Genomic DNA, 27080 nt, shown 5'->3' with positions numbered 1-27080 from the left:
GATGGAGCCACCCCTGCCCAGGGTGCCACATCAGCAAAGCAAAGCCTAGATCACTCCCACGTCTCTAGAAGTGCTCCACTTTGCCAGCAATACAGTATATCCAGTCAGCCGATCCCCAAAGGCCAAGCCAAATCTGGGCTCTATGCTCACTTCCTTGTTCCTCGTTCACTTTCTGTTTTTCTCTTCCTTGTTCCTTATTCTTTATCCTCTAAAAGCTTCCTGACCTCCACCCCATTTTGCAGTTCTCTGGACGCTTGGGAATGGAGGCTGCCTGCTTCATGCAGCATTAAATAAAATTTATATCACCTAAACTGTCTTATTTAATCATTTTCAACACCATATTGCACCTGATTTACTTTTGTCATCAATTTAAGTCTTTCTCCCCCAACCCATTCGCTTTGAATGAACACCTCTCACAAAAACCCATCTTCTTCTTCTCTCTCTCCTGCTACTTCTCTTGAGAATTCACAGCTCCAAATTTTGTTTCTCCATCCTGCCACCACTGCTACTGCGTACCGCTCTCCTCTCTGCTTTCTTTTTTCCCCTCTCTTCCTTCTGCCTGCCATCACTCGTCAGGGTCTTTTATCTGTCATAGTCGCCCCTCACCCTCAACCTCTGCCATTAAAATTCCTGCTCTGCATCCTGAAAAGCAAACAGTCAGAAATCAGGTGAATCTTTGAAGCTCTGCCCTCCCTGCCCTGTACCAACTGTTCAGATGCTCTCCTCCTCCTACAGACTCATTTCCTTCTGTTGGGTTTGGTGGGATCTGACATCTGAGATCTGCATCTGGACAATTAAGGTCTTCTGCAATGTGCCCAAGCGTGATTTCTACTAGAGGCAATTTTGTTTTTCATTATTTATTTCTGATTTCAAGATAAAAATCTTTTTGTTCAAACAAATATTGATGTGGCATTTACCATGTGCCAGGCACTGTTTTAAGGGCTTCACAAATATTAACTCGTTTTATTTTAGTAATAGGGAGTGTACATGGCACAGTGGTAAACAATCTGCCTGCCAATGCAGGAGACCCAAGAGACATGGGTTTAATACCTGGGTCGGGAAGATTCCCTGGGGTAGGAAATGGCAACCTGCTCCAGTATTCTTGCCTGGAAAATTCCATGGACAGAGGAGCCTGGCAGGGTATAGTCCATAGAGTCACATTCCGTTAGATACAACTGAGCGTGGGCACACATACATCACAGTAACAGGCCCCAGGAAGCAGGTGACTGCTCAGTGAAATAAGTCAGAGAAAGACAAACGCTGCATGACCTCTCAAAAGGAGAAACGTAAGAAAATTAACTTGCCCAGGCAATTTCTTCAATGTGACACAGTTCAGAAGTTGTAGTGCTGGGATTCACCCCAGGCAGGCTAACCACAGAGTTCTTACTACCAGCCGAGGTCAGCACACCATTGCCTAAAGGTCAAATTTCTTTCTGTATGATCCCTACACTGAGAACGGTTTTTTTAATGACTGTGGGAGGATAATCAAAAGAATGTTTCCTAACATATGAAAATTATAAGAAATTCAAATGTCCACAAGTAAAGTTTCATGGGTCACAGCCACATGTGTTCACTTATGTATTGTCTATGGCTGCTTCTAAGCTGTAACAGCAGAGCTGAAGAGCTGTGACAGAAACGGAATGGCCCCCAAAGCATGAAGTATTTATTATTTGCAAATAGAATTCCCAGGAAAAAAAACTTTACAGGAAAAGTTTGTCAACTACTGCTATAAACCTCTGCTGTCTTTCAATTTAAAAAAAAAAAATAGAAGAAACCATAAGACTGACTGACACGTTTTCTTTAAAGAAAACACTGTGCATCTATTTTGTTAAGCAAGGGAAGTCTGTACAAGATGTTTTCATATCTGTCCAATATGTTCTCCACACAGAGCTGAAAGTAATCTTTTAGACGTTTAAATCAGAACACCCCATTCTCTAGAGCAAACCCTCGGTAGAGGCCATCACTTTCCCACCTCCTCCTCGGCCTTCACCTCAGCCACACCAGCCCTCACTCAGAGCCTCCAGCTCTTCCCACTCTGACGGGCTTGGGTTAACCCAAAATGCACTCCCAGACTTTTGGCAAGATTCTCTCCGCGTTCACCCTATGGTCTCACTTCAAGGAGCCCTTCTCCCACTATTCTGTTTCATTAGGGACCTAGTTGATCTGGGGGGTTTGGTTTTAATTCCTATACCCTATCACACTGTCCTTTCAACAGTTCATATTTTGTGACTGCTAATTTGCTAGCTTTCTGTTGGCTTCTGTTATTAGACTCTGAGCTTCAAGACGGCAAGGGCTTGTCCACCACGTTCACCACTGTATACTTAGCATTCGACCAGATATGCAGAAAGCACTCCCAAAACATTTCATGGAGTACAAAACGAAGAAGTACTCCACTCTTAAATTTACTAGCTCTTCTCTGCCCGTTTCTACATGCTAGATGTACATAACCCTTAAATTTTCATTTATTAAAGGTATTCCAAGTAAAATCTAATTTGTTATTTTCCAAAGTCAATCTTAAGTACTTAAATTTTCTTTGAATATGTATTATTTTATAAAAAAATAAATATCTATTTACACAACTCTGAGATTACAGGTTGTTGTTGTTGCTTAGTCACTAAGTTGTATCCGACTCTTCATGACCCTACAGACTGTAGCACGCCAGGCTCCTCTGTCCATGGGATTCTCTAGGTAAGAATACTGGACTGGGTTGCCATTTCCTTCCTTCAGGGGATCTCTCAGACACAGGGATCAAACTTATGTCTCCTGCTTGGCAGGCAGATTTTTTTTTTTTTTTTCACCATTGACCCACCAGGGAAATCCAATAAAATAAACAGTCTTTGAAATAAGACAAAATGTCCAAATGAAAAGTGAATTTATCAAAATGCACTGTATGTTTTCCTTATGGACATTTTCTAAAGCCAATTAATTTTGAAATCTGTAACAATCATTTCTAAAGGCTATGGTACAAACTGCCTTATAATGTCTATTGGTAAGACAAAAAATTGTACAGTTTTTAGCAACATGTTTAGAGAAGAGTCAACTTAATGAAAACCCCAAGACACTTTATTATAATGATTAATCATTAATTAATTAATTACCAAAAATCTACTAAAGTAACGTCGAAGGGTGTCACAGGCACAACTTGGGTTGAATGTGCAACCCACAAAGATGCCTCCTTCACCAGGAACTGCCCTTATCTATCTATTTATATAGCTTTCAAAAAATTATAGTTAATTTACAAAGTTGTGTTAGTTTCAGATGTAAAGCAATTGTTCTATATATATATATATGTTTTTCAGATTTTTTTCCATTATAGGTTATTACAAATATCTAATATAGTTCACTGTGCTATGTTGGTCATTGCTCTTTACCTATTTTATAAATACATATACATATAGTAGTGTGTATATGTTAATCCCAAACACCTAATTTCTCTCTCCCCCAACTCCCACTATCTACTACAGTAGCCATAAATTTGCTTTCTATGCCTATGACTTTATTTCTGTTTTGTAAATAAGTTGGCTTATACAATTTTTTTAAGATTTCACATACAAGTAGTGTCATATGATATCTGTCTTTGTCTTACTTCACTCAGTATAACAATTTCTAGGTTTATCTATGTTGCCACAGATGGCATTACTCCATTCTTTTTATGGCTGAGCAGTATTCTACTGTATATATTTACCACATCTTTCTCCATTCATCTGTTGACGGACATTTAGGTTGTTTCCAAGTCTTGGCTATTATATAAATGGTGCTGCTATGAACACCAGGGTACATGCATCTTCTTGAATTAAAGTTTTCTCTGGATATATGCCCAGGAGTGGGATTGCAGGATACCCTCATTTATAAGTGAGACCCCACAGTTAAGTCTGTACTCCTTGGCCTGGCCCCCAACCCCAAGGTCAAGTCTGTGAAAACTGCCCACAAGAAAACTCGGACTGTGATCTCAGACAGACATAAGAGTTAGTGGTAGCTGAGCCCCTTGCAGTGTTGATACCCTGAGTGTACACCAGTGCTGTGAAAGGACCCCAGAGGGGGCTTACTCCCGCCTGCCAGCCACAGCCTGGGGTTTTCTTTAACTCCTTCAGGAATTCTGTAAGATCTCCAAGCACATGTCCAGTAATTCCCCAATGTTTTTGTTTTTTAATCTTAATGTGATTAGGGGTTTCTTTCCCCCAGCCAAATGACTCTTACCTGGTATAGCCCCCCGCAACAAGACTGTCAGCAATCAGCTGGAGTGATCCAATCAAACCACTTTACTATGGCATGGACCAAATGGTAGCTGACAGTTGTCAAGTCCATGAGATATCATATATTGCTTTCAAACTATATTTTTAAATGTTCTTTTTAATTTAAATTTTTACTAAGTCAAACCAGCTCATCAAACATCTCAATTACTAAGCTTTATCATATACATTTATACACAAATACAAAGAATGATTGGAGTAGGAAATGGCAACCCACTTTAGCATTCTTGCCTGGAAAATTGCATGGAAAGAGGAGTCTGGAGGGCTAGAGTCCATGGCGTTGCAAAGAGTTGGACATTACTGAGCACATATACATACACACACACACACACACACACACAAAATGGTCTTCAAAGTAACCTATTATTGTTTCGTTGAAATACATAAATAAACTGTAGGATAGAGGAGGGTTGTTTGGACCACATTATAGTGGTTATAGCACATTAAACATTAGTGATGATACCTTGACCCTAAGGCAAGATAATTTTCAGACTGGAATTTATGGACTTCATAAAAATATGTAAGTTTTGGTTCTCAGAAGTAAATACTGCAAGTCTGGTACTGTCCCCACCATGGACAATTGTGAAATTGGGATTTCCTTAAAAATCTTCTGTGTCATTTAAGGTTCCTGATCTTTCTATCACTGAATTTTATTTACATTTCAGGGAGCTTAATGATGTAATGACTTACAGACCCAGTATTCTGCTTTTCTATAAAACTCAACCTTATTGAAGTATTTTTCAGAGCTACAGAAATAGATTTTCTTTTCATTTTTTAACACCAAATGAAAAAAAAGAAACTTTTGCAATGTACTCAAAAATAAATAAATAAATGATTGCTTTCCATTTCCAGGCTCAGTAACCTCCTATTTACTTTACTTTCTACTAAATAAGTAATAGGAGAACGGAGTGAAAGGACACAGCTTAGAAAGTGTTTCAAACCAGACAAATTCTTGTAAAAACATTAGGCCCTCCAAATCAGTTTCTGAGCAAACAATCAGATACGCAGACTTTAAAAAATAATAACTGCTGTACCGACACTTTAGATGTAATTTTATTGTGTCTGTTGTTCTTTCAGAGTAAGCATCTGTTGTGATAAATTAGTAGGAGCAGGAGTCTTTTCCCAGTATTTTTCTTTGCTAGAAATACTTACTTGTCTAAGAAAAATAACATTATCACTTTGGGAAAGAGAGCTAAAAACATTTTTCATCACAGGCTATATTTCTGCAAGAGAAATAAAAGCACAACTTCAGTGAGTTATTATGTCCATCTCTCCAAAGAGAGAGATGCTTTGGATCAAAGTAACCATACAGAACATGAAGCAGTAAGCTATCAGAGAGAAGACTATGAAAAGAAACAGTCAAAATAATTCCATTATGCTTTCTGTTAATCTATAAGCCTGTTAACATCTTTTCTATTATTATTTTCCTTATCCAAGATCAGAGTATAATGTAAAATTAAGGCATTCAGTAAGTTACATACCCTGGATTCAGCATCATCTTCCTCTTCATCAGGATTATAAGCTTCTGCACATACTGTCAAGATAAACATCGAAATTTTAAAGATTCTTTCACCAAGAAACATGCTACAATAAATATATCTTTTTTAAAATAAATATATCTTTAAAAATTAATGAACAAAAAGAATGCTGTGGTGTAAAAAAGCATGAATTCACCTCATCCAGGGCAAGTAGTCTACCCTGAAAAGCCAGTTAGCTATTGCAGTTTATAAGGAATTTACTATAAAGCTGCCCTTTTAGGCATTGATAACTTCTTTTCTTTCTTTTACTCAGAGATACATAGCTAACCTCTTTCACCTTCATTTCCAAGCTAGAGAAATGGTTAAGATAAAAAATTACTGGAAAGAACAGGCACACACAAAATCTAAGTCTACTTTGAAATGGTCAATTTAATCATGCAATTATGAGTAACTTGCATAAATTATCCATAATTTAATCTTCCAGGAATAAATACTATTAATATTTTGCATATTCCTTTCCAGTCTTTATTCTGAGCTGAGCTCATACTGCATTCAAAATTTTAAAACTTGCTTTTTCATTTAACACTGTAAGAATTCTGCATGCCATTGGAAACATTTTATAAATATTTTTTAAAGACTGCCAATTATTTATCATAAGCTCCAATTTACTACTCCCCTAACGCTTGACACAAAACTGGCTTCTATTGAAACAACCTTGTAGTAAATATCTTCATGCACAAATACTTGTCTACATTTCAGATTATGTTGTAGAATTATTCCCAAATGTTATTTTGGGGGCTAAAAGGTATGATAACTTTTAAGGCATATTTATCACGACATTTCTTCTCAGGGGAATTATACCCATCCAGTGTTCTATAAGGAATGTGTGAGGAGACTGCCCTAAATGGTACACAGAGTTAGATATTATTGCCAATTTAAATGAAAAAAAGATTTAAATTTTTAAGTATTATTGAATTTGAACAATTTTCAAATGTTTGTAAGCCAATTGTATATCCTCTTTTGTCCCTATGCCTGAGACATTTACTTCTGTATTTTATTTTCTTTTTGATTTACACCGGTTTCTCGATACCAGTTTGACATATCTCTTACAATCATTTTATCCAATTTGCTTTTTTTCTTTGGCCATGCTATGTGCTTGCAGGATCTTAGTTCCCAGACTGTGGATTAAAGTCAGACCAAGGCAGTGAAAGTACAGTGTCCTAACTACTGGACGGCAGGAAATCCCCTCCAGTTTGCTTTTTAACTATACTTACTAGATCTTTTTTTTTTTTAACCAATTACTCATGTTTTTTGTTTTTAGTGTAATGACATAGAGAAAAAAAATTCCCCAATATGATTTAAACCCGATGTTAAACATCACGAAAGTACCACTACTTCTGAGTTTGGTATTTGCAAATCTTTTTAATTTGCAAATTTACAGATCTGTAACTTCTCTTCTTTCAGTTTGTAAAGGGAGACCTTTTTACATTTATCCTTTAATCCAGGTAGGTGGTGCTAGTGGTAAAAAACCCTCCTGTCAATGCTGGAGATACTGAATCACGTGTTCAATCCCTGAGTCGGGAAGATCCCCTGGAGGAGGGCATGGGAACTCACTCCAGTATTCTTGCCTGGAGAATCCCATGGACAGAGGAGCCTGGCAGGTTACAGTCCATAGGGTCGCAAGGAGCCAGACACAACTGAAGCGACTTAGCACATACACTTTAATCCATGTGGACTTGATTCTGGCATGGACATAGAAATTTAAAGAGCAGAGGACAGGTGAAAGGCTGACAAATGTCTTTCCAGGGGCCTCAGAAGTACTGTCATCTTTAGTCCAAGGATTGTAAATATTATTATAAAATTTGCCAGTAGCTTTCTTTTTACAGGCATTGTTCTACACACCTTAGCCAGTGAGTGATTCTTAACCAGGGCCTATTCTGTCCCCCAGTATGACATTTAGGCAACATCTGGAGACACTTTGGCTGCTACATCTGTAAGGGGTCAAGAGGAAGCTGCTATGGGAAGCTAGGAGACACCCCATCATGCTCAGGACAGCTCTCCCTCCTCCCTCCTTCCAACAAAGAGTGATCTGATCCAAAATGTCAACAGTGCTGAGGTTGAGAAGCCTTGCCCAGGTGTATATTTTCTCCTTCAGTCTCACAACAACCCTAGGTGTCATATCACCACTTGGGAGATGAAAGAACAGGGCATAGTTATATATCTTGGCCAAGATCACACAGTGTGGTACCAACCACAGGACTTCATCCCAGGGCTGTCTGGCTCACTCCAAACACCCTGTTCTTCTTCTTCTTTTTTAATGTTTTAAAAAGCAGCTTTATTGAGATATAATTCGCATGCCATACAATTCACCAATTGTAAAGTGTACACTCAATGTTTTTGGTATATTACATTATTAATTTATTGTAGCAGGTCCTGGAACTTCATTCCTTTTTATGGAAAGGTCTTGTTCTTAACCACTGTTCTGCCTTTGCTGGCTTTGGTGAATTCACCAACACAATGCTTGGACCTCAGCCTTCTGCCTCAGAAATATAACAGAAGGGGGCCTTCTCCCAGGGACAGGCTCCCATTAAAGAACCTCACTGACGAATATCACCAGAATGCCAGCTTAGTAACTAACTTCCGGCTCTCTCCCTGCATAACCATAACCAGCCAGCTCTCTCCCTGCAGGAAGACCACAGAAGCCAAATCACAATTAAAAGCTTCCTTTTTGAGAAGGAGATGGGAGGAGGAGAGAGTCTGTCAAATAAACTATTTAATGCATCAGTCTGGGACAGCCCAAGGCACACACATGCAACACACACAGTCCTGGGAACATGACCCAGACTCTAGAATTGTGTTGCCACAACTTTCCTAGAAGCAGGAGAGCATTTACCTCTAAAGCTTGGCTCTGTCATTTTTTTTTTCCCTGTCTGACCAACCTCACAGGCAGGACTGATATATAACTCGCAGGGCTCAGTGCACAGTGAAAATACAGGCCCATTTTCATAAATTAAAAAATTTTAAGAGAACAAGAGCAGAACATTAAACCAAAGTTGAGGCTCTTGAGAGTGTAGGGACCACAAAGTCAACCATTCTAATGGTGTCTATATGTTCAGTGAGGTGATATTGTAAGATATTATGTTCTTCAAGGTGACCTGTTATACACAGCACCTTGACCCATTAATGTTGATCTTTAGTTTTGATTCACAAAAGGAAACCTTAATCCTCTAATTTATAAGTTTCAAGCACCTAAATGCTGACTAAAAATCATAACGAGCAAGAATCTATTCTCTTTCTAAATAATGTATCACTTGCTTCAGTATTATTACTTAATACCCTTCTGATTTGTGAAACCAACCTTATCACATATTTGTTTATTTCTTTCTGGACTATTCATTCCATTGAATCATTTGTTGTTCCAATATTACAAGGTTTAGCTCTTGGCACTGAAGTGCAGTAGTTTCACTATACCCAAACTCATCTACTGCACCTCCTATACTGCCATCGGGCCCCCACACCTCCTTACTTTCACTGACACAGTCTCCTCTGATTGGAATTTCCCCCACTTCCTCTTTTCCAAGCCATCCCTTCTCTTCAGCCCCAGCTGAAAAATCAGATCAATGGCAGAGTTGTGAGTTCCAACAGAGACTTTATGGCCTACAAGCCTAAAATATTTACAATCTGGTTTTTACAAGCTGAATTTTGTCTCTCCAAATTTTATATTTTGAAGCCCTAACCCCTAATGCCTCAAAAGGTGACAGTATTTGGAGGTAGAGCCTTTAAAGGGGTGATTAACTTAAAATCAAACAATTAGGTTGGGCCCTAATCCAATCTGACTGGTGTCTTTATAATAAGAGGAGCTCTGGACACAGAGACACACCAAGGATGTACACTCGTGGAGGAAGGGCCATGAGACAGCATGGTGAGAAGGTGGTCTTCTGCAAACCAGGAGAAAAGCCTTATGAGAAACCAAATATGCTGACACGTTGCTCTTAGCTTCCTACTCTCCAGAACTGTGAGAAAATACATTTCTGTGGTTTAAGCCAAAAAAATAAAGTGAGATCAAGAGTCAAACATTGACCTCTGGCTTAGACAGGGCCAACTTAGGACACCCCACTGCTGTGCTTTGTACTGTCCCCAGAGTGTGGACAGAGTCCATTACCATCACCTTCTACACCTCACCAAACAGGTTACCACCTGTGCCCCGCTCAGACAGAACTGGAGCCCTTCGGAAACTATGTTCATTTCTATATGTCCCTAGTACTGACCAGTGGCTTAGTGGTAAAGAATCCACCTGCAATGCAGGAGATGCCGGTTCAATCCCTGGCTTGGGAAGAACCCCTGGAGAAGGAAATGGCAACCCATTCCAGTATTCTTGCCTGGGAAATCCCATGGACACAGGAGCCAGGCGGGTTACAGTCCAGGGGGTTGCAAAAGAGTCAGACACAACTTGTGGGACTTGGCCCTCAATCTTTTCATGCACTACACACACACACACACACACACACACACACACATAATGTGACAGACAAAGGCCAAAGGTTTCTTTTTCCTACATTTAAAAGCACGTTGTCTTTTCCAACATCATTTCCAATAGGGTGGCCAAAAACTCACTTCAGTTCTGACACTACCTACCCAAAGTTAGCATTATATCCCAAGAGTTGAAGCAGTAGTCCCACAAGACTGCTCCCACTTTAGGCATTAATCCCAATTCCCTGGCTACTGTACTTCTGACCTGGAGAAGGCAATGGCACCCCACTCCAGTATGCTTGCCTGGAAAATCCCGTGGATGGAGGAGCCTGATAGGCTGCAGTCCATGGGGTCGCTAAGAGTCAGACACGATTGAGCGACTTCACTTTCACTTTTCACTTTCACGCATTGGAGAAGGAAATGGCAACCCACTCCAGTGTTCTTGCCTGGAGAATCCGAGGGACGGAGGAGCCTGGTGGGCTGACATCTTTGGGGTCGCACAGAGTTGGACACGACTGAAGTGACTTAGCAGCAGCAGCAGTACTTCTGACCAGCCGGCTATAAACTGAGGGTTCCCACAACACCCTCCTCTAGTTTGATAATTCAGTAGAATGACTCACAGAACTTGGGAAGTACTTGCCTTTCTGTTACTGGTTTATTATAAAGAATACAACTCAAGAATAGCCAAATGGATGAGAAGTATAGGGTGAGACACGGTGGGAGGGGCGCAGCCTCCATGCCCTCTCTGGATGCCACCCTCCCAGCTTCGTGCTGTGCTCCCCAGTCTGCACGCTCTCTGCAGCTGGTCATTTAGGGGTTTCTATGGCGGTTTTGTTACCTGGGCACAAACCAGTGGCCTTTGGTTAAACCAGTGGCCATGGATTAAACCAGTGGCCTTTGGTGATTAACCTCCATCTTCAGTCCCTTTTCCCTACTCCGAGGCTAGACTGAGTTCCAAGCTTTCAATCACAGTTTGGTCTTTCTGGGACCAGCCCCCATTCTGAAGCTATCCAGAAGCCCCTTGGCCAAGAAACTGGTGAGCACACCAAAGAGATCAGGAGATCCCCAGGGTTTTAGCAGCTCTGTGCCAGGCGCCAGGACCAAGTATCTTTTTCTTTTTATACTGCACAAGGGATTACACCAACTCCCAGGGGTTTTCACCAAGTGCCCACTATACTTTGTTGGGAATGTATAAAAATCAGTACTGTCAAAACAACTGTGCCCTGGACAAGTTTACCCTGTGAGTTCTGAAAAAGCCAACAAATAAAGGAAGCAGGCCCAGCTCCATGAGCCACTGGGCCTGAGCACCTGGCGTGGAGCCTTGCACGCAGTACAGCCTCAATAAATATTTGCTGAAGGAATCAAAAGCAAATGTGGCCTGCAGAGAAAGACTGCATGCTTCAGAGGTCTAAAACCTAGGAAAAAATGGACTTCTGCAAAATATGTAAAATTTACTTCCCCAATGTTCTCAATGCACTAAGATTTCAGCATACTTATTTAAATGATAATCAGCTTAAAATAAAGCTATTATAAAAGCACAGGTGTATTAGACAACTAAGTTCTGATGCAATGTGGTTAAACTTAGCTTACTGAAGTGGAAATGAGCTCCTACAAAGGGAAAAAATGTACCTTTTACAAATACCAGTTTAAGGCATGCATTTTCAAACAAGATTAGTTGGGGGAAGGGGCAAAAAAAAAAAAAAAGAAACTTTACTTTTACTTTACTTTTCTTCCATATAAACCATAGATATACATACAATTGTTATTTAGCCTGGGAAATCCCATGGACGGAGGAGCCTGGTAAGCTACAGTCCATGGGGTCGCTAAGAGTCGGACACGACTGAGCGACTTCTCTTTCACTTTTCACTTTTGTGCACTGGAGAAGGAAATGGCAACCCACACCAGTGTTCTTGCCTGGAGAATCCCAGGGACGGGAGCCTGGTGGGCTGCCATCTATGGGGTCGCACAGAGTCGGACACGACTGACGTGATTTAGCAGCAGCAGCAGTGTCCTTCTCTTTTGTGACCCCATGGACTGTAGCCCGCCAGGCTCCTCTGTCTGTGGGATCTCCCAGGCAAGAATACTGGAGTGGGTTGCCATTTCTTTCTCCAGGGGAATCTTCCTGACCCCAGGGATCAAACCTGGGTCTCCTGCATTGATGGGTGGATTCTTTACCACTGAGCCACCAGGGAAACCCCCTTTTTTTCCATATAAAGAATACGTATTCATACAATACTTAACCAGATATATAGTATATCTGTTATACTAAAATCTCATGGAGGGGACAGTTAGGGGGAAAAAGACTAAAAAAAACTTGGGGGCAGAGACAATAATAAAAATAACACCAAGACACACTGGTATAGGAGTATACTAGTTATAACTAAGTAAAAGGAAGAGGCACGATGATAAGCCACAGACACCCCTCTCCCCCTCTTCACTCACATTTGGTCCCAGACAATCTGGTACCTATCCACTGTGACACATCAGTGATCATCATAACAGGTAATTCACAAAGCAAAGACATTTGGATACTATGTCCAAAAACAGAAGTTCACATTTTGATCCTAAATCACATTCAAGCAAAATGACCCACAGGAAGTCTGAACTTATTCACTTAAACAAATAGGTTTTGAAATGTGGGAGGTGATGCAGAGAGAAGGATGCAAAGTATCTGTATTATCACTCTATATTATACTATGTAATTTGCTACATCTATGTATTTATATTGTAGCTCAGTTGGTAAAGAATCTGCCTGCAGTGCAGGGGACCTGGGTTCGATCCCTGGGTTGGGAAGATCCCCTGGAGAAGGAAATGGCAACCCACTCCAGTATCCTTGCCTGGAAAATCTCATGGACAGAGGAGCCTGGTGGGCTGCAGTCCAAGGGGTCGCAAAGAGTCGGGCATGACTGAGCGACTAACACACACACACACACACACACACACACACACACACACACACACACACACGTATTTATATTATTTTTTAAATATTTACTGAAACACAGTTGATGTGTAATATTGTGATATTTTCAGATATATAGCGAAGTGACTCAGTTATATATAGATAAATTTTTATTATACATACATGTATGTATATATTATATGTGTATTATATATACATTATATATTATTATATTATATTATATTACATAAATTATATTACATATTTAATATATATATAATATATAGAAATATTATATATATATGATATATGCAAAGAGTTGGACACGACTGAGTGACTGAACTGAACTGAAATAAGATATATGTTATATATTATAATATATATAATAGTATAATTATATTAAGGGTATATATATATGTATATATATACCCTTATATATTATATATCCTATATAATACACCCTTATATATTATATAATATATACCCTTATATATATATATAGGGTATAACATACCCTATATATATATTATACCCTATATAATATACCCTTATATATTATATAATATATATAATTATATAATATTATATATAAAGTGAAGTGAAATGAAGTCGCTCAGTCGTGTCCGACTCTTTGCGACCCCATGGACTGTAGCCTACCAGGATCCTCAGTCCATGGGATTTTCCAGGCAAGAATACTGGAGTGGGTTGCCATTTCCTTCTCCAGGGGATCTTCCCAACCCAGGGATTGAACCCGGGTCTCCCGCATTATAGGCAGACGCTTTACCATCTGAGCTACCAGGGAAGCCCATATAATATTACATATAATATTATATAAAATTATATATTAATATATAATATCATTATATATTACAATATATTATATATATTATATAAAGTATATATAACATATATTAAGATTATATAAAACATATATAAATATTATATATTATAATATATTAAAGCATAATATAATTATATATAATTATGTATATTATATACAATAATATAATATATAATTATATTGTATATTATATTATATATACATATATGTATATATATTTATCTATCTATATAAAACTGAGTCACTTTGCTATATACCTGAAAGTATCACAATATTACAGATCAACTGTATTTTAGTAAATATTTAAAAAGTAATATAAATACATAGATGTAGCAAATTACATAGTATAATATAGAGTGGTAATACAGATACTTTGCATCGTTCTCTCTGCATCACCTCCCACATTTCAAAACCAATTTTTTTAAGTGAGTAAGTTCAGACTTCCTGTGGGTCATTTTGCCTTGGAATCTTTTTCCATTACAGTCATTAAAAGTATTGAGTACCATTGCCTATGCTATAAGTAGGTCCTTGTTTCCTTGTTGGTAAATACTACATATAACTATGTACCATGTATAAACTACTTGTTCTCTAGGCGATCACAGCCTAGAAAGCAGGACAGAATAACCACGATACCATCAATGCCACAATGAAGGTGTGTACAAAGTGCACAGGAGTGAAGAAGAGAAAGAGGTGACCTGCTGCTCAGAGAACAAGGCTTTGTAGAAAAAGGGACTCCTTAAACTAATAATGAAGAATGGGAAGAAGTTTCTTGAGAAAAAAGATTTTGTTCACTGCTATATTTCTACCACTTGGAAGAATGAATGGCATGTAGTAAATGTTAACAAAAACAGCTGAAGACATGAATAGCTATTCTAGTTATCTCTTTTTTGACCCTTAGACCTACGGAAATTCCATCTGTCAGGGTAGACTGGCTTATGCTACAGTAACAAGCATCCCCAAATCATCATGATTTAAAAAAACAGAAGTTTACATCTTGTTTACCTTGCATGTCTATCTCACTACGGTGGGAAACCCCGCTGTGGGCTTCATAGAGGCCTGAAGGTCCACAGAACTGCCTCCATTTAGAATGTTACCAGTCTCCAAGACAGTGGCAAATTACTCACTGGCTACTGATGGGGCTCAAGACATGGCACCCCAAAACACAGTACCTCAAAACATGGCTCCTTGACATACCATTTAAGACTGAAGGAGTTTGTGAAAATGTCAAAAGCAGGAAAGTCACTCTGACCTTCACCCCTCTCCCCAGCCCCTCTTCCCTGGAAGAAGAGATAACCTCCTATGTGAAAGGTACCTTCTTCTGCCTATACCAGGAGGAAAAGAAACATTCTTACTAGCTGGGCAGAGAAAGCTGTATAAACAAACCTTGTTACTCCTTCACCATTTACGGTCCACAGCTCAAATTCCTCTGTCATGTCAGCTCTTCAGAAATGTATTGTTTCTTTGTCTAAAAGATATTAAAGTGTCCTGTTCTGGTCACTTCTTTGGGTCTTCATTTTCTTGTAAAGGCTCCTGCTGCGGCTAAGTTGCTTCAGTAGTGTCCAACTCTTTGAGACCTCACGGACGCCCACCAGGCTTCTCTGTTCATGGGATTCTCCAGGCAGGAATATTAGAGTGGGTTGCCAGGCTTCTCCAGGGTATCTTCCCGACCCAGGGATCAAACCTGTGTCTCTTGTGTCTCCTGCATTGACAGGTGGATTCTTTACCACTAGCACCAACTGGGCAGTCCCAAAGGCTCCTATGTATATGTAAAAATTCAATAAAAATTTGTATGCTTTTCTTGGGGTAACCTTGTATCAGTTTAATTCTTTTTTTTTTTTTTTTTTTTTACAGTTTTTTATTTTTTTAATTTTTTATTTTATTTTTTTTTTATTAGTTGGAGGCCAATCACTTCACAACATTTCAGTGGGTTTTGTCATACATTGATATGAATCAGCCATAGATTCACACGTATTCCCCATCCCGATCCCCGCTCCCACCTCCCTCTCCACCCGATTCCTCTGGGTCTTCCCAGTGCACCAGGTCCGAGCACTTGTCTCATGCATCCCACCTGGGCTGGTGATCTGTTTCACCATAGATAGTATACATGCTATTCTTTTGAAATATCCCACCCTCACATTCTCCCACAGAGTTCAAAAGTCTGTTCTGTATTTCTGTGTCTCTTTTTCTGTTTTGCATATAGGGTTATCGTTACCATCTTTCTAAATTCCATATATATGTGTTAGTATGCTGTAATGTTCTTTATCTTTCTGGCTTACTTCACTCTGTATAAGGGGCTCCAGCTTCATCCATCTCATTAGGACTGGTTCAAATGAATTCTTTTTAATGGCTGAGTAATATTCCGTGGTGTATATGTAACACAGCTTCCTTATCCATTCGTCTGCTGATGGGCATCTAGGTTGCTTCCATGTCCTGGCTATTATAAACAGTGCTGCGATGAAGCCCAGCTAGAGACCCAAAGAGGGTACTGGAGAAATTTTCCTCCCCTATGTTCCCAAAGCTTCAGTGTGGAAGTGACACGTCACCTCTGCCAAGAAGGTACGTACACCACATTTCACAGGACAAGCAGCATGATCTTTCCAGAGAGACAGAGAAGTGCAATCCTACCATGTAAATGCCCGGAACCCAAGCCTTCCTATCCCTATTTCTTTTCAGGGGCTTACAAGGAGAGAGAAGAGGTATTGAAATCAACCTCACAGTTTATGTACAAATAGGGAGAAAAACTTTCTCACTTAAAAATCTACAGAATAAGGCTCATCAAATCAAAAGAATCATTACCCTTTCCTTCAAAGTGCTTTTCAAATATTAATTGACCATTCAGCTATTTAATATACAACTTAATATCTTACTATTTCCTGCATCAAAATATTAGAAGTTGTTATAATCAATCATGTTACTGCCTAGATTTTAGGTACAAACAGAGCAATATAAATACAACCTGTACCTATCTTGCAGTAATGCTGGCAGGCTTCACTGAATAGTATTTAAGTGGATATTTAATTTCCAGGTCAATTATGTTCATGTCAGAAAAATTAATTTAAAGCTTTTAGCCAAGGTACCTAACTGTATAATCTTGTCTTGGTGAAACGATTAAATACACACCTTCCACTTAATCTAGTTGGTTTTACCTCTCCCCAAGGATATCAACAGGGCTTTAAAAATCAGCCCCTCAAAACCACCTTCTGGTTCTCCATAAATTTCTGAATTAAAAAAAAAATTTATTTTATATTAGAGTATAGCTGATTTATAATGTTGTCTTAGTTTCAGGTATACAGCAAAGTGATTCAGTTATACATATACATATATTTATTCCTTTTCAGATTATTTTCCCATGTAGGTTATCATGGAGTATTGAGTAGAATTCCCTGTGGTGTATAGTCGGTCATTGCTGATTATCTATTTTATATATATAATAGTGGCATGTATATGTTAATCCCAACCTCCTAATTTATCCCTCCCCTTCCCCCTCCTAACCATGAATTTTTTTCTAAATCTATGAGTCTGTTTCTGTTTTGTTTGTAAATAAGTTCATTACTATCATTTTTAAAGATTCTACGTATAAGTGATATCATATGATACTTGTCTTTCTCTGTCTGATTTACTTCACTTAGTATGATAATCCCTAGATACATCCATGTTGCTGTAAATGGCTTTACTTCACTCTTTTTATAAAACATTCTTTTAAACCTTCATTCATGTAGGCTCCTAAAGCATCAAACATATAATCACCAATTTTAAAAAGTTTTTACAAATTTTTTCCTGTTACTTCCACTAGAAAATATTATATTATCTCATAAGTATTTTAGAAGAAGTATTAAACATTTCACTAAACCACCCTGATTCATCACAAAACCATTATTTTTGTTGCCCTTTAAAAGAGAGATTTAGAATAAGATTATATAATTGACCGATTTCTATCCACGCTTTTTTGTTTTTAAAAACAATTCTCAAAAAAAAAATAAATAAATAAAATAAAACAAAAATAAAAACAATTCTCCTCCACCTGTATACCATGCTTCTTTATGTGACTGTACTATCAGGAACCATTCATACCTCACAAGTAAAGCAACAGAACTCAAAACATGCTTTAATCTGTTTTTAAAAGACATGTGGGAAACAACCTAAGTGTCCACTAATAGACAAATGGGTAAAGACAGTGAAATATTACACAGCCATTAAAAATGTAATTTTGCCATTTGTGACAACATGCAAGGATCTAGAGGGCATTATGTTAAGTGAGGTAATTCAGATAAATAATGACAAATACTACATGATTTGACTTACATGTAGAATCTAAAAAGCAAAACAACCAAACCAAACCAAACCTAAAACAGTAGGGAGGCATTGGGGTGGATGAAATAAGTGAAGAGGATTAATAGGTACAAACTTCCAGTTATATAATAAATAAGTCATAGCGATGTAATATACAGCATAAGGAATATGTTCAACAGTATTATAAGAACTTTGTGTGCAGACAGATGATTAATAGACTTATCCTGGTGATCATTTCATAATATATGCAAAATCAAGTCATTATGCAGTAAACTCGAAACTAACATAATATTGTGTATCAACTATCTATTTTTTAAGTTGTAAAATTTTCTTCAAAAATGTCTCCAAAAGAAAAGCAAAGAACTAACTATGTCAGAACCCATATACACATAATAAGTAAATTTTTATTCTAGATTTGGGTTCCTAAGTAATTAAAAACTTTAGTTATGAAGTCTGTGGGCTTCCCAGGTAGTGCAGTTGTAAAGAATCTACCTGTCAATGCAGGAGATACAAGACATGCGAGTTCAATCCCTAAGTTGGGAAGATCCCCGGAGTAGGAAATGACAACCCACTCCAGTATTCTGCCTGGGAAATCCCATGGAGACAGGAACCTGCCCAGCAACAGCCCATGGGTTCGCAAAGAGTTGGATACAACTGAGCACCACCACCACCATATGGACTCATCACTGAATCTATTCCCAATCCATTTTCTTTCCACTACATACTGAATATACATTCAATCTATAAAACATCCATCACTTCTTTTAATAATCACTTCTTTTAACTCAGTTATAAGGAGTATGGCACAATTAAGAGGACAAAGCCATCAACAGATTTATTAAAAAAAATCATGTCAATCAACATGAAGTGTTTCTGTGAGGAACAGGACAGGCTCAAATACTCTACACAGTGATACTGTTCACAGACCACGAGGAACCTGTGGGGTTCGGAGAATGGAGGAAATACCATTTCACAGGAAACAATGGTCCCCTGGTAGCTACAGATGTTCCTTTCTTTAGGAAGACTACATGAAGATCCAAGAAAGGTCAAGTGCAGGTAATCAAAGGACCTAATTTCTGGGTATTTTCCAGATCATATATTCCAAATAAATTTTCTTTAAGAAAAAAGAGTAATACCTTACATATGAACAAGGGTGAAATAAACAGACACAATAATAGAGGTTTAAAGATATTTCTGAGGAGAACATATTTTGCAAACCATTAATATTTTAAAGCCCATGTATGTGCTTGCTAATAGTCACTAAAATTCCTCCAGAACTGTTAAGCAGCGGACAGTAAGTGGATCTGTTTGTACTATAGAACTGTAGCACAATAAACCTTATGTTTATGCCTTGCTGAAAATAGTCTAAGAAAGACTTCAAACACTGTATTTGATGCATATTGTGGACTTTCAGAAATTAATAGCCAAGGAGAAATCAGAAAAGAATTCTAACCTTCTGATCAAAAGACCAGCGAATAGCTTCTTAAGAGTTTGTGCAAATGCTCTATTGTTCAGATAATGTGATCACCTCTTGGCATTTTATTTTGCTCTGAGATCTTGAATCACATTAAAGTAATATAAATAAATTCCAGCTGATAATGAATGGTACACTTATATTTATCAAAATATAATTTTGCCCTTCAGATGCAGCAGACATTTTTTTAATATGTCTTAAAGCTTAAAGTAAGTTTTAAATATTTAAGACTTAAAAATAATTTTGCCTACTGTTTTTGGGACCCACATTGCCTAACATGTACCTATAAGAGAATTATAGGAACAGAAAAACTACAGATTCTTCTAATTTATTAATAAATTTTCAAAACCAGTATCATTTGACAAGACAATTCTTGGATGTGAAATTTGGACTTAAATATAGCCAGAGTTACAGGAAAATAGTTCTCAGCTTTCAGATTCAGTAAAAAAAAAAACCAAAAAACTAAATGTAGTAGTACAGGAGTATCTTTCAATTAATTCTATGTGATTATCAGAAGTCTAACAAGAATTTTGATTTTATTTTAGAAAAATATCATCTAAATATAACAGAACAAGGCATATTAATATTTAAAGACATATATATATGAAAGCAGTTCAGTCTAGCATATTCAGTATTTAAAATCAAAAGAAATTAATCCTAATAAATAGCTTAATAGGATTTTCTTCTGAGAAAAGAAAAATTCCATTTCTATTTTTTTAAAGGGAAACTTTAAAAAGTCAAGATGTGTTAGACAATAAATAATAATGAATTTTAAAGAATTTTAAATTTTAACAAATGATATAAAGACAAGATAGGATATACAGAAATAAAATAGCACTTAGACTTTTTAAAAATTTTTTAATTGAAGGATAACTGCTTTATAGTATTGCATTAGTTTCTTCTACCAAACATCAACATGAATCAGCCATAGGTTTCTTTTTTTTTTTTTTTTAATTTTTATTTATTTGGCTGCGTCTGGTCTTAGTTGCAGCATGTTGGGTGCATGGGCTTCTTTCTAGTTGTGGCTCAAGGGCTTAGTTGTCCCTTGGTATGTGGGATCTTAGTTCCCCAACCAGGGATGGAACTTGCATCCCCTGTATTGGAAGGTGGATTCTTAACCACTGGACCACTAGGGAAGTCCCACACTTAAATATTTTAAATTTAATTAATTAGCACAATTATATGATTTCACTAAAATTTAGTTTTGGAGAGGATGCACATGTTAGTGTGAACTTTTCCACATATTGCTGGTGAGATTCTAAACAGGGGTTAGGGTGGAGATGGAGGAGTCGGTCTAAAAATACTTATTATAAGCCTTGAAAATGTTCATGCCCAATTCAACAAGTGCTCTTGAAGTAATCTAATCTGAAGAGATACTGACAGCTGAAAACAGAAGAAATATAAATTACCAACAGAAAACAAATAAATTATGATAGTTATCCAGAGGTAGGACTGATGTACTATGCAGCCATTTAAAACCTGTTTTACAAAAATATCTAACAACATAGGAAGATGTTCACCAAATCAGAATTAGGTTTTTATTCTGTTTGTTTTTTAAAAAGCAAGTCTCAAGATAGATGAATGACTCAAGAAGACAGACTGTATGCATGAGGCCTGCAGAGGAGACACCAGCATTCTTCATATAGTGGTTTGTGCCTTCCTAGGTTTTCCTCTTCTCAACAGAGAATGTACATGTTTATAATAAGAAGTAAAGGATTTTTTTTCCCTATAAAGAGATGACTGTAAAACTATGAAACATTAATATCTTAAACATAAAAGGACTTAAAATAAATGTTACCTTGCTAAAAATCAGTCTTTTTTTAAAATGCATCTAACCTCTCTTCAAAGTTATTTTTATAATTTAATACTTCCTAAAAAACATAAGCTTCTTCAACTGGCACAATCAAGGTATGAAAACTTATTAGAAAGCAGTTATGAAAAAAACTCATTAATGATACTATTATAAAACTGAACTCTTTCTAATAAAGCTTTTCACATAAAATAAAAATACTGACTTGGTGTCTACCTCAATCTGATAATAGAATGGCTTGCTCTACACCTTGAATACTTAAAAAACATCTTCAGGCGTTCAGAACAGGAAGAGGAAGGAATACGGCAAATCCTCACTCCCAAAGCAATGATAAAATATGATTTTCACAAAAAATATAAAACAAAAACATTTCAGGACTCTGGAAATCAATTAAAGGCCTACAAATTGAGACGCATTTATTCAGGAAATACTACTGAACCCTAAGTTAGAACAGTGTGACTGTGAAAACACTCCTGTGTTCTTCCTTTACTCCCTCCCACCACATTTACAGCACTCTTGATACCCAAGTGAGATTCCCACACTGATTCCCACACTGACCAATCCTCTTTCAATAGCCAGATGTCCAACAATTCCTTTCAGTTCTGACACTAGCTCCTTGGAGTGAGCATCAGATTCCACAAGTCAAGGGTTCAGCCCCACAACACCGCCCCCACTTCAGATGCCAAACACAGGTAGTGAGTGCCCGGATTACCTACAACTTCTGTCCAAAGTGGCTATATATGGGAGGTCTCCATGACCCCCTCCCTGGACTTGATCATTTGCTAGCCCAGCTTATAAAACTCAGGGAAACATGCTTATCAGTTTATTATATACTAAAGGATACAATAAAGGGTCCAGCCAGAAGAGATAGAGAGGACAAGGCTGGAAGGGCTCTGAGTGCAGGAACTTCTGTCCCCGTGGAGTTGGGGTGCATCACCCTCTCAGCATACAGATGTGTTCACAGAACACTGTGCTTTGGCAGCTTATTCAGAGGCTTCATCATGTAGCCATGATTAATGATAATTAACTCAATCTCCAGCACCTATCCTGTTCCTAGAGGATGGCAAATGGGGCTGCAAGTCCCAAGCTTCTAATCCTGGCTGGGTGTTTCAGGTAACCAGCTCCCATCCTGAAGCTATCCCCAAGCCCATCCAAAGTCTTCTCATTAGAACAAAGACATTCCTATCACCTAGGAAATTTCAAAGGATTTGGGAGCTCTGTGTTAGCAACCAAGATCAAAGACCAAACATTAGAACAAAAGATGTGTCTAGTGCTCTTGTGACCTAGAATATCACAAAGGTTTTAGGAACCCTGTACCAGGAAATGGGGATAGAGACCAATATACATTTTTTCAATTATTTCACAGAGAGTCTATGGCATTCCTGCTTGGGACTGCTATCCTGGCCCCCCAAGTCCAGCATGATCAGCAGCGTAGTTCCACCTGCTTTGCCGCTGAGGGAGGCTAACTGATTAAAAGTAAAGTGCAAAAAAATCCATGTCCAGCAACACAGCTGGTAATGGCAATCATGAAGGCAGACAAACAGCAAGACTAGCAAGTTACCTAGCTGGAGGTTGTGGTCTCAGCTGCAACAAGTATCAGACCAACAGACTAACCAGAAATTTTTAAAAGTGAGACAACCACAAAAGAGCTTCAAAAGCTATCCAAACAACTATGGCCCACTGCAAGGCTGTGTGGGCACATAGGAGAAATGGGACAGGGTCCAAGCTATCTACCTATCTCTGGGTCCAGGAGGCTACAGCACATGCACAGAAGACAAACATGGCAACCAGAAGTTGGGAAACACTTTAAAACTACCTGTAACAACTAAAGAGAAAAAAATCCAATTAAAATATGGGCACAGGATCTAAAGAGACTTTTTTTTCCCCAAAGGCGGCATATAAATGGCCAACAGGTACATGAAAAGATGCTCAACATCACTAACTACCAGGGAAATGCAAATCAAAACCACAATAAAATATCAACTCACATCTGTTAGAATGGCTATTATCAAGAAGATAAGAAATAACAAGTGATGGTGAGAATGTGGAAAAAAGAGACCCCTTGTGCTAAATTGGACCCCTGCTGAATAGGTGCAGACACTATGGAAAATAGTATGGAAGTTCCTCAAAAAGTTTAAAATAGAACTATACCATACAATCTAGCAATTCCACTTCTGGGTATTTATCTGAAGAAAATGAAATCTTTCTCACAAAGATATGTGCACCCCAGTGTTCACTGCATTATTTACAATAGTCAAAACTTGGAAGCAATCTAAATCCCCATCCATGGATGAATGGGCAAAGAAAATGTGATATTTATATACAATGCAATACTATTCAGCATAAAGGAAGGAAATCTTGACATTTGCAACAACATGGATGGACCTTGAGGCCATTATGCTAAGTGAAGTAAGGCAGACATAGATAAAAGCTGTTATGATATCACATGCTGAGAATCTTCAAACAAAAAAACAACTTACAAACACAGAAGACAGATTGATGGTTGTCAGAGGGGGGAAAAAAGCTGTCTAAAATTTGAACATGCTCCCCAACTCACACACATATCCATCAGCTCAAGGCATTTGTAGATAACCTCTAACCAATCACGGACTTACCACTAAGCCATGCAGATAGAGGGGCTAATCCTGGAGATCCAGGGTTATTTTATTTTTAACTAAAAATTTTATAAATCAGAGACATTAGCATTCACACACCATGGTGGAAACAGAGTCCATAAATTTAGCCCAACAAAGCTGTTAAACAAAAAAAGAGAAACAAGTCTGAGATGGAGTAAATCAGAATTAAGAATTACTACAAAATAAACTCTGAAATGCTGGTGGTCAGCAAATTTTCAAGGCATATAAAGAAACTGCAAAGTGTGTTCCATGCTCAGAAAAAAAGCAGTCAACAGATACTGACTCTAAGTGGATCCAGCTGTTAACACTTCTCAAAGACTTCAAAATAAACCATGATGCTTTGTAACTAAAGGAAGTCATGTTTTAAGAATTATAGTATGATGACAATAACTCAACAAAGTGATCTCAATAAAGAGGTAGAAATTATGAAAAAGAACCAAATGAAAATTTGAAATTGAAAAGCACAATAATTGAGATGAAAAATTCACTAGATGGGTTCACTAGGTTTAAGCTGGCAGAAGGAAGAATCTAGAAACGTGAAGAAAGATCAATAGAAACAATTCAATCTAAAAAATGGAGAGAAAAAGAATGAATAAAAAGGAAGAAAGCCTCAAAGACCCATAAGATAACATCAAGCATACTAACCTGCATACATGGCGGTTCCACAAAAAGAGAGAAAGAGTAAGAAACACAAGAAGAAATAATGGCCAAAAAACTCCCAAACGTTATGAAAACTGAAGTTACAGATCCAAGAAGCTCAATGAGCCCTACCCTAGAATAAATACAAAGAAATACATACCTAGGCACATTTCAGTTAAACTGTTAGAAGTCAAAAACAAATTAAAATTTCAAAATAGTCAATAAGGGAATCATATATAGGGAATAATAAAACAATTAATGGTTAACTTCTCTTCAGAAACAATGGAGATAAGAGGGTGCTGATAGTATATTCAAATTGCTAAATGGGAAAAAAAAAAAAAACAACTGTCTCACAAGAATTCCATATCCAGCAAAACTATCCTTTAAAAGTGAAGGTGGAATGAATTCATTCTCAGAAGAACAAAGACTAAGAAGATTTGTTGCCAGCAGATGGTCCCTACAAGAGACACTAAAGGAAGCCTTTCAGGCTGAAAGGAAATGACACCAGATGCTAACTCAAATCAGCAAGAAGAAAGGAAGAGCATCAGAAAAGGTTAACATTTGAATAAATATAAAAGACTGTATAAATACATATGCTTGCTCTTTTTTCTCTTAATTTTACTTTAAAAGACAAGACTGCACAAAGCAATAATTATAACACCAAACTGTCAGGTTTGTAACACATATAATACATATGTCAATAACAGCACAATGGGCTGACAGGCTAACCCTACTTACTTCAATTCCTCTTAGTTCACACACCTGAGTAAGGCAGTCTAATTGTTCCATGTGGCTATCCCCAGGAAGAGATCACCAATTCTCAGTCTGTTTCTGGGTAATAGCTAAGGTAAAAGGGGTGGGGAGGACCATACTGATCTATTTTGAAATGTCAAGATTCTACCTTTACCATTCCTAGGCATGACATATCTCTGACCAAAAAAACTTAATGATTCCCATAACATACAGAATAAGGTTGTTAGAACCTTATAGTTTGAAATGTATGGGTTTTTTGTTTTTTGTTTTTTTTCATACTAGGAGGAAGTCTCTCAAGTCTTGGTAAGAATTTGGGCTACTGTGTGTGTTATGGGAAGCATTAATGGGCTTTCCAGGTGGCACAGTTCAGTTCAGTCGCTCAGTTACATCCAACTCTTTCCCACCCCATGGACTGCAGCATGCCAGGCCTCCCTGTCCATCACCGACTCCTGAGCTTACTCAAACTCATGTCCATTGAGTCAGTGATGCCATCCAACCATCTCATCCTCTGTCGTCCCCTTCTCCTTCCGCCTTCAATCTTTCATAGCATCAGGGTCTTTTCAAATGAGTCAGTTTTTCGCATCAGGAGGCCAAAATATTGGAGTTTCAGCTTCAACATCAGTCCTTCCAATGAATATTTGGGACTGGTTTCCATTAGGATTGACTGGTTGGATCTCCTTGCTGTCCAAGGGACTCTCAAGAGTCTTCTCAACACCACAGTTCAAAAGTATCAATTCTTAAGCACTCAACTTTTTAAAAAAAATTTTTTTTTCATTTATTTTTATTAGTTGGAGGCTAATTACTTTACAATATTGTAGTGGTTTTTCTCATACATTGACATGAATCAGCCATGGATTTACATGTATTCCCCATCCTGATCCCCTCTCCCACCTCCCTCTCCACCCGATTCCTCTGGGTCTTCCCAGTGCACCAGGCCCGAGCACTTGTCTCATGCATCCAGCCTGGGCTGGTGATCTGTTTCACCCTAGATAATATACGTTTCGATGCTGTTCTCTCGAAACATCCCACCCTTGCCTTCTCCCACTCTCACATCCATACATGACTACTGGAAAAACCATAGCTTTGACTAGATGGACCTTTGTTGGCAAAGTAGTGTCTCTGCTTTTTAATATGCTGTCTAGGTTGGTCATAGCTTTTCTTCCAAGGAGCAAGCGTCTTTTAATTTCATGGCTGCAGTTACCATCTGCAGTGATTTTGGAGCCGCCCAAAATAAAGTCTGTCACTGTTTCCATTGTTTTCCCATCTCTTTGCCATGAAGTGATGGGACCAGATGCCATGATCTTAGTTTTCTGAATGTTGAGTTTTAAGCCAACTTTTTCACTCTCCTCTTTCACTTTCATCAAGAGACTCTTTAGTTCTTCTTTGCTTTCTGCCATAAGGGTGGTATCATCTGCATATCTGTGATTATTGCTATTTCTCCTGGCAATCTTGATTCCAGCTTGTGCTTCATCCAGCCTAGCATTGTGCATGATGTACTCTGCATAAGTTAAATAAGCAGGGTGACAATATACAGCCT

General features: G+C 38.0%; 1 protein-coding gene and 1 non-coding gene across 2 annotated transcripts in view; both read right to left on the bottom strand.

Annotated features, from left to right (window-relative positions):
* The window catches only part of PRKAR2B (protein kinase cAMP-dependent type II regulatory subunit beta), a 106420-nt gene that overhangs the window by 30418 nt on the left and 48922 nt on the right, over window positions 1-27080 (bottom strand). The window contains exon 3 of the mRNA XM_061165240.1: window positions 5732-5784. Within this exon, the coding sequence (XP_061021223.1) occupies window positions 5732-5784 (53 nt within the window). The remainder of the gene's footprint in view (window positions 1-5731; window positions 5785-27080) is intronic.
* On the bottom strand, window positions 13831-13902 carry TRNAY-AUA (transfer RNA tyrosine (anticodon AUA)). Its single transcript has one exon. It is a non-coding gene; the product is annotated as a tRNA-Tyr (tRNA).

This window comes from Dama dama, chromosome 18 (assembly GCF_033118175.1).
Source record: "Dama dama isolate Ldn47 chromosome 18, ASM3311817v1, whole genome shotgun sequence".
In the NCBI taxonomy this organism is placed as follows: Eukaryota; Metazoa; Chordata; class Mammalia; order Artiodactyla; family Cervidae; genus Dama; species Dama dama.
Note: the sequence above shows the minus strand (reverse complement) of the source record. Positions and strands in the feature narration are given on the sequence as shown.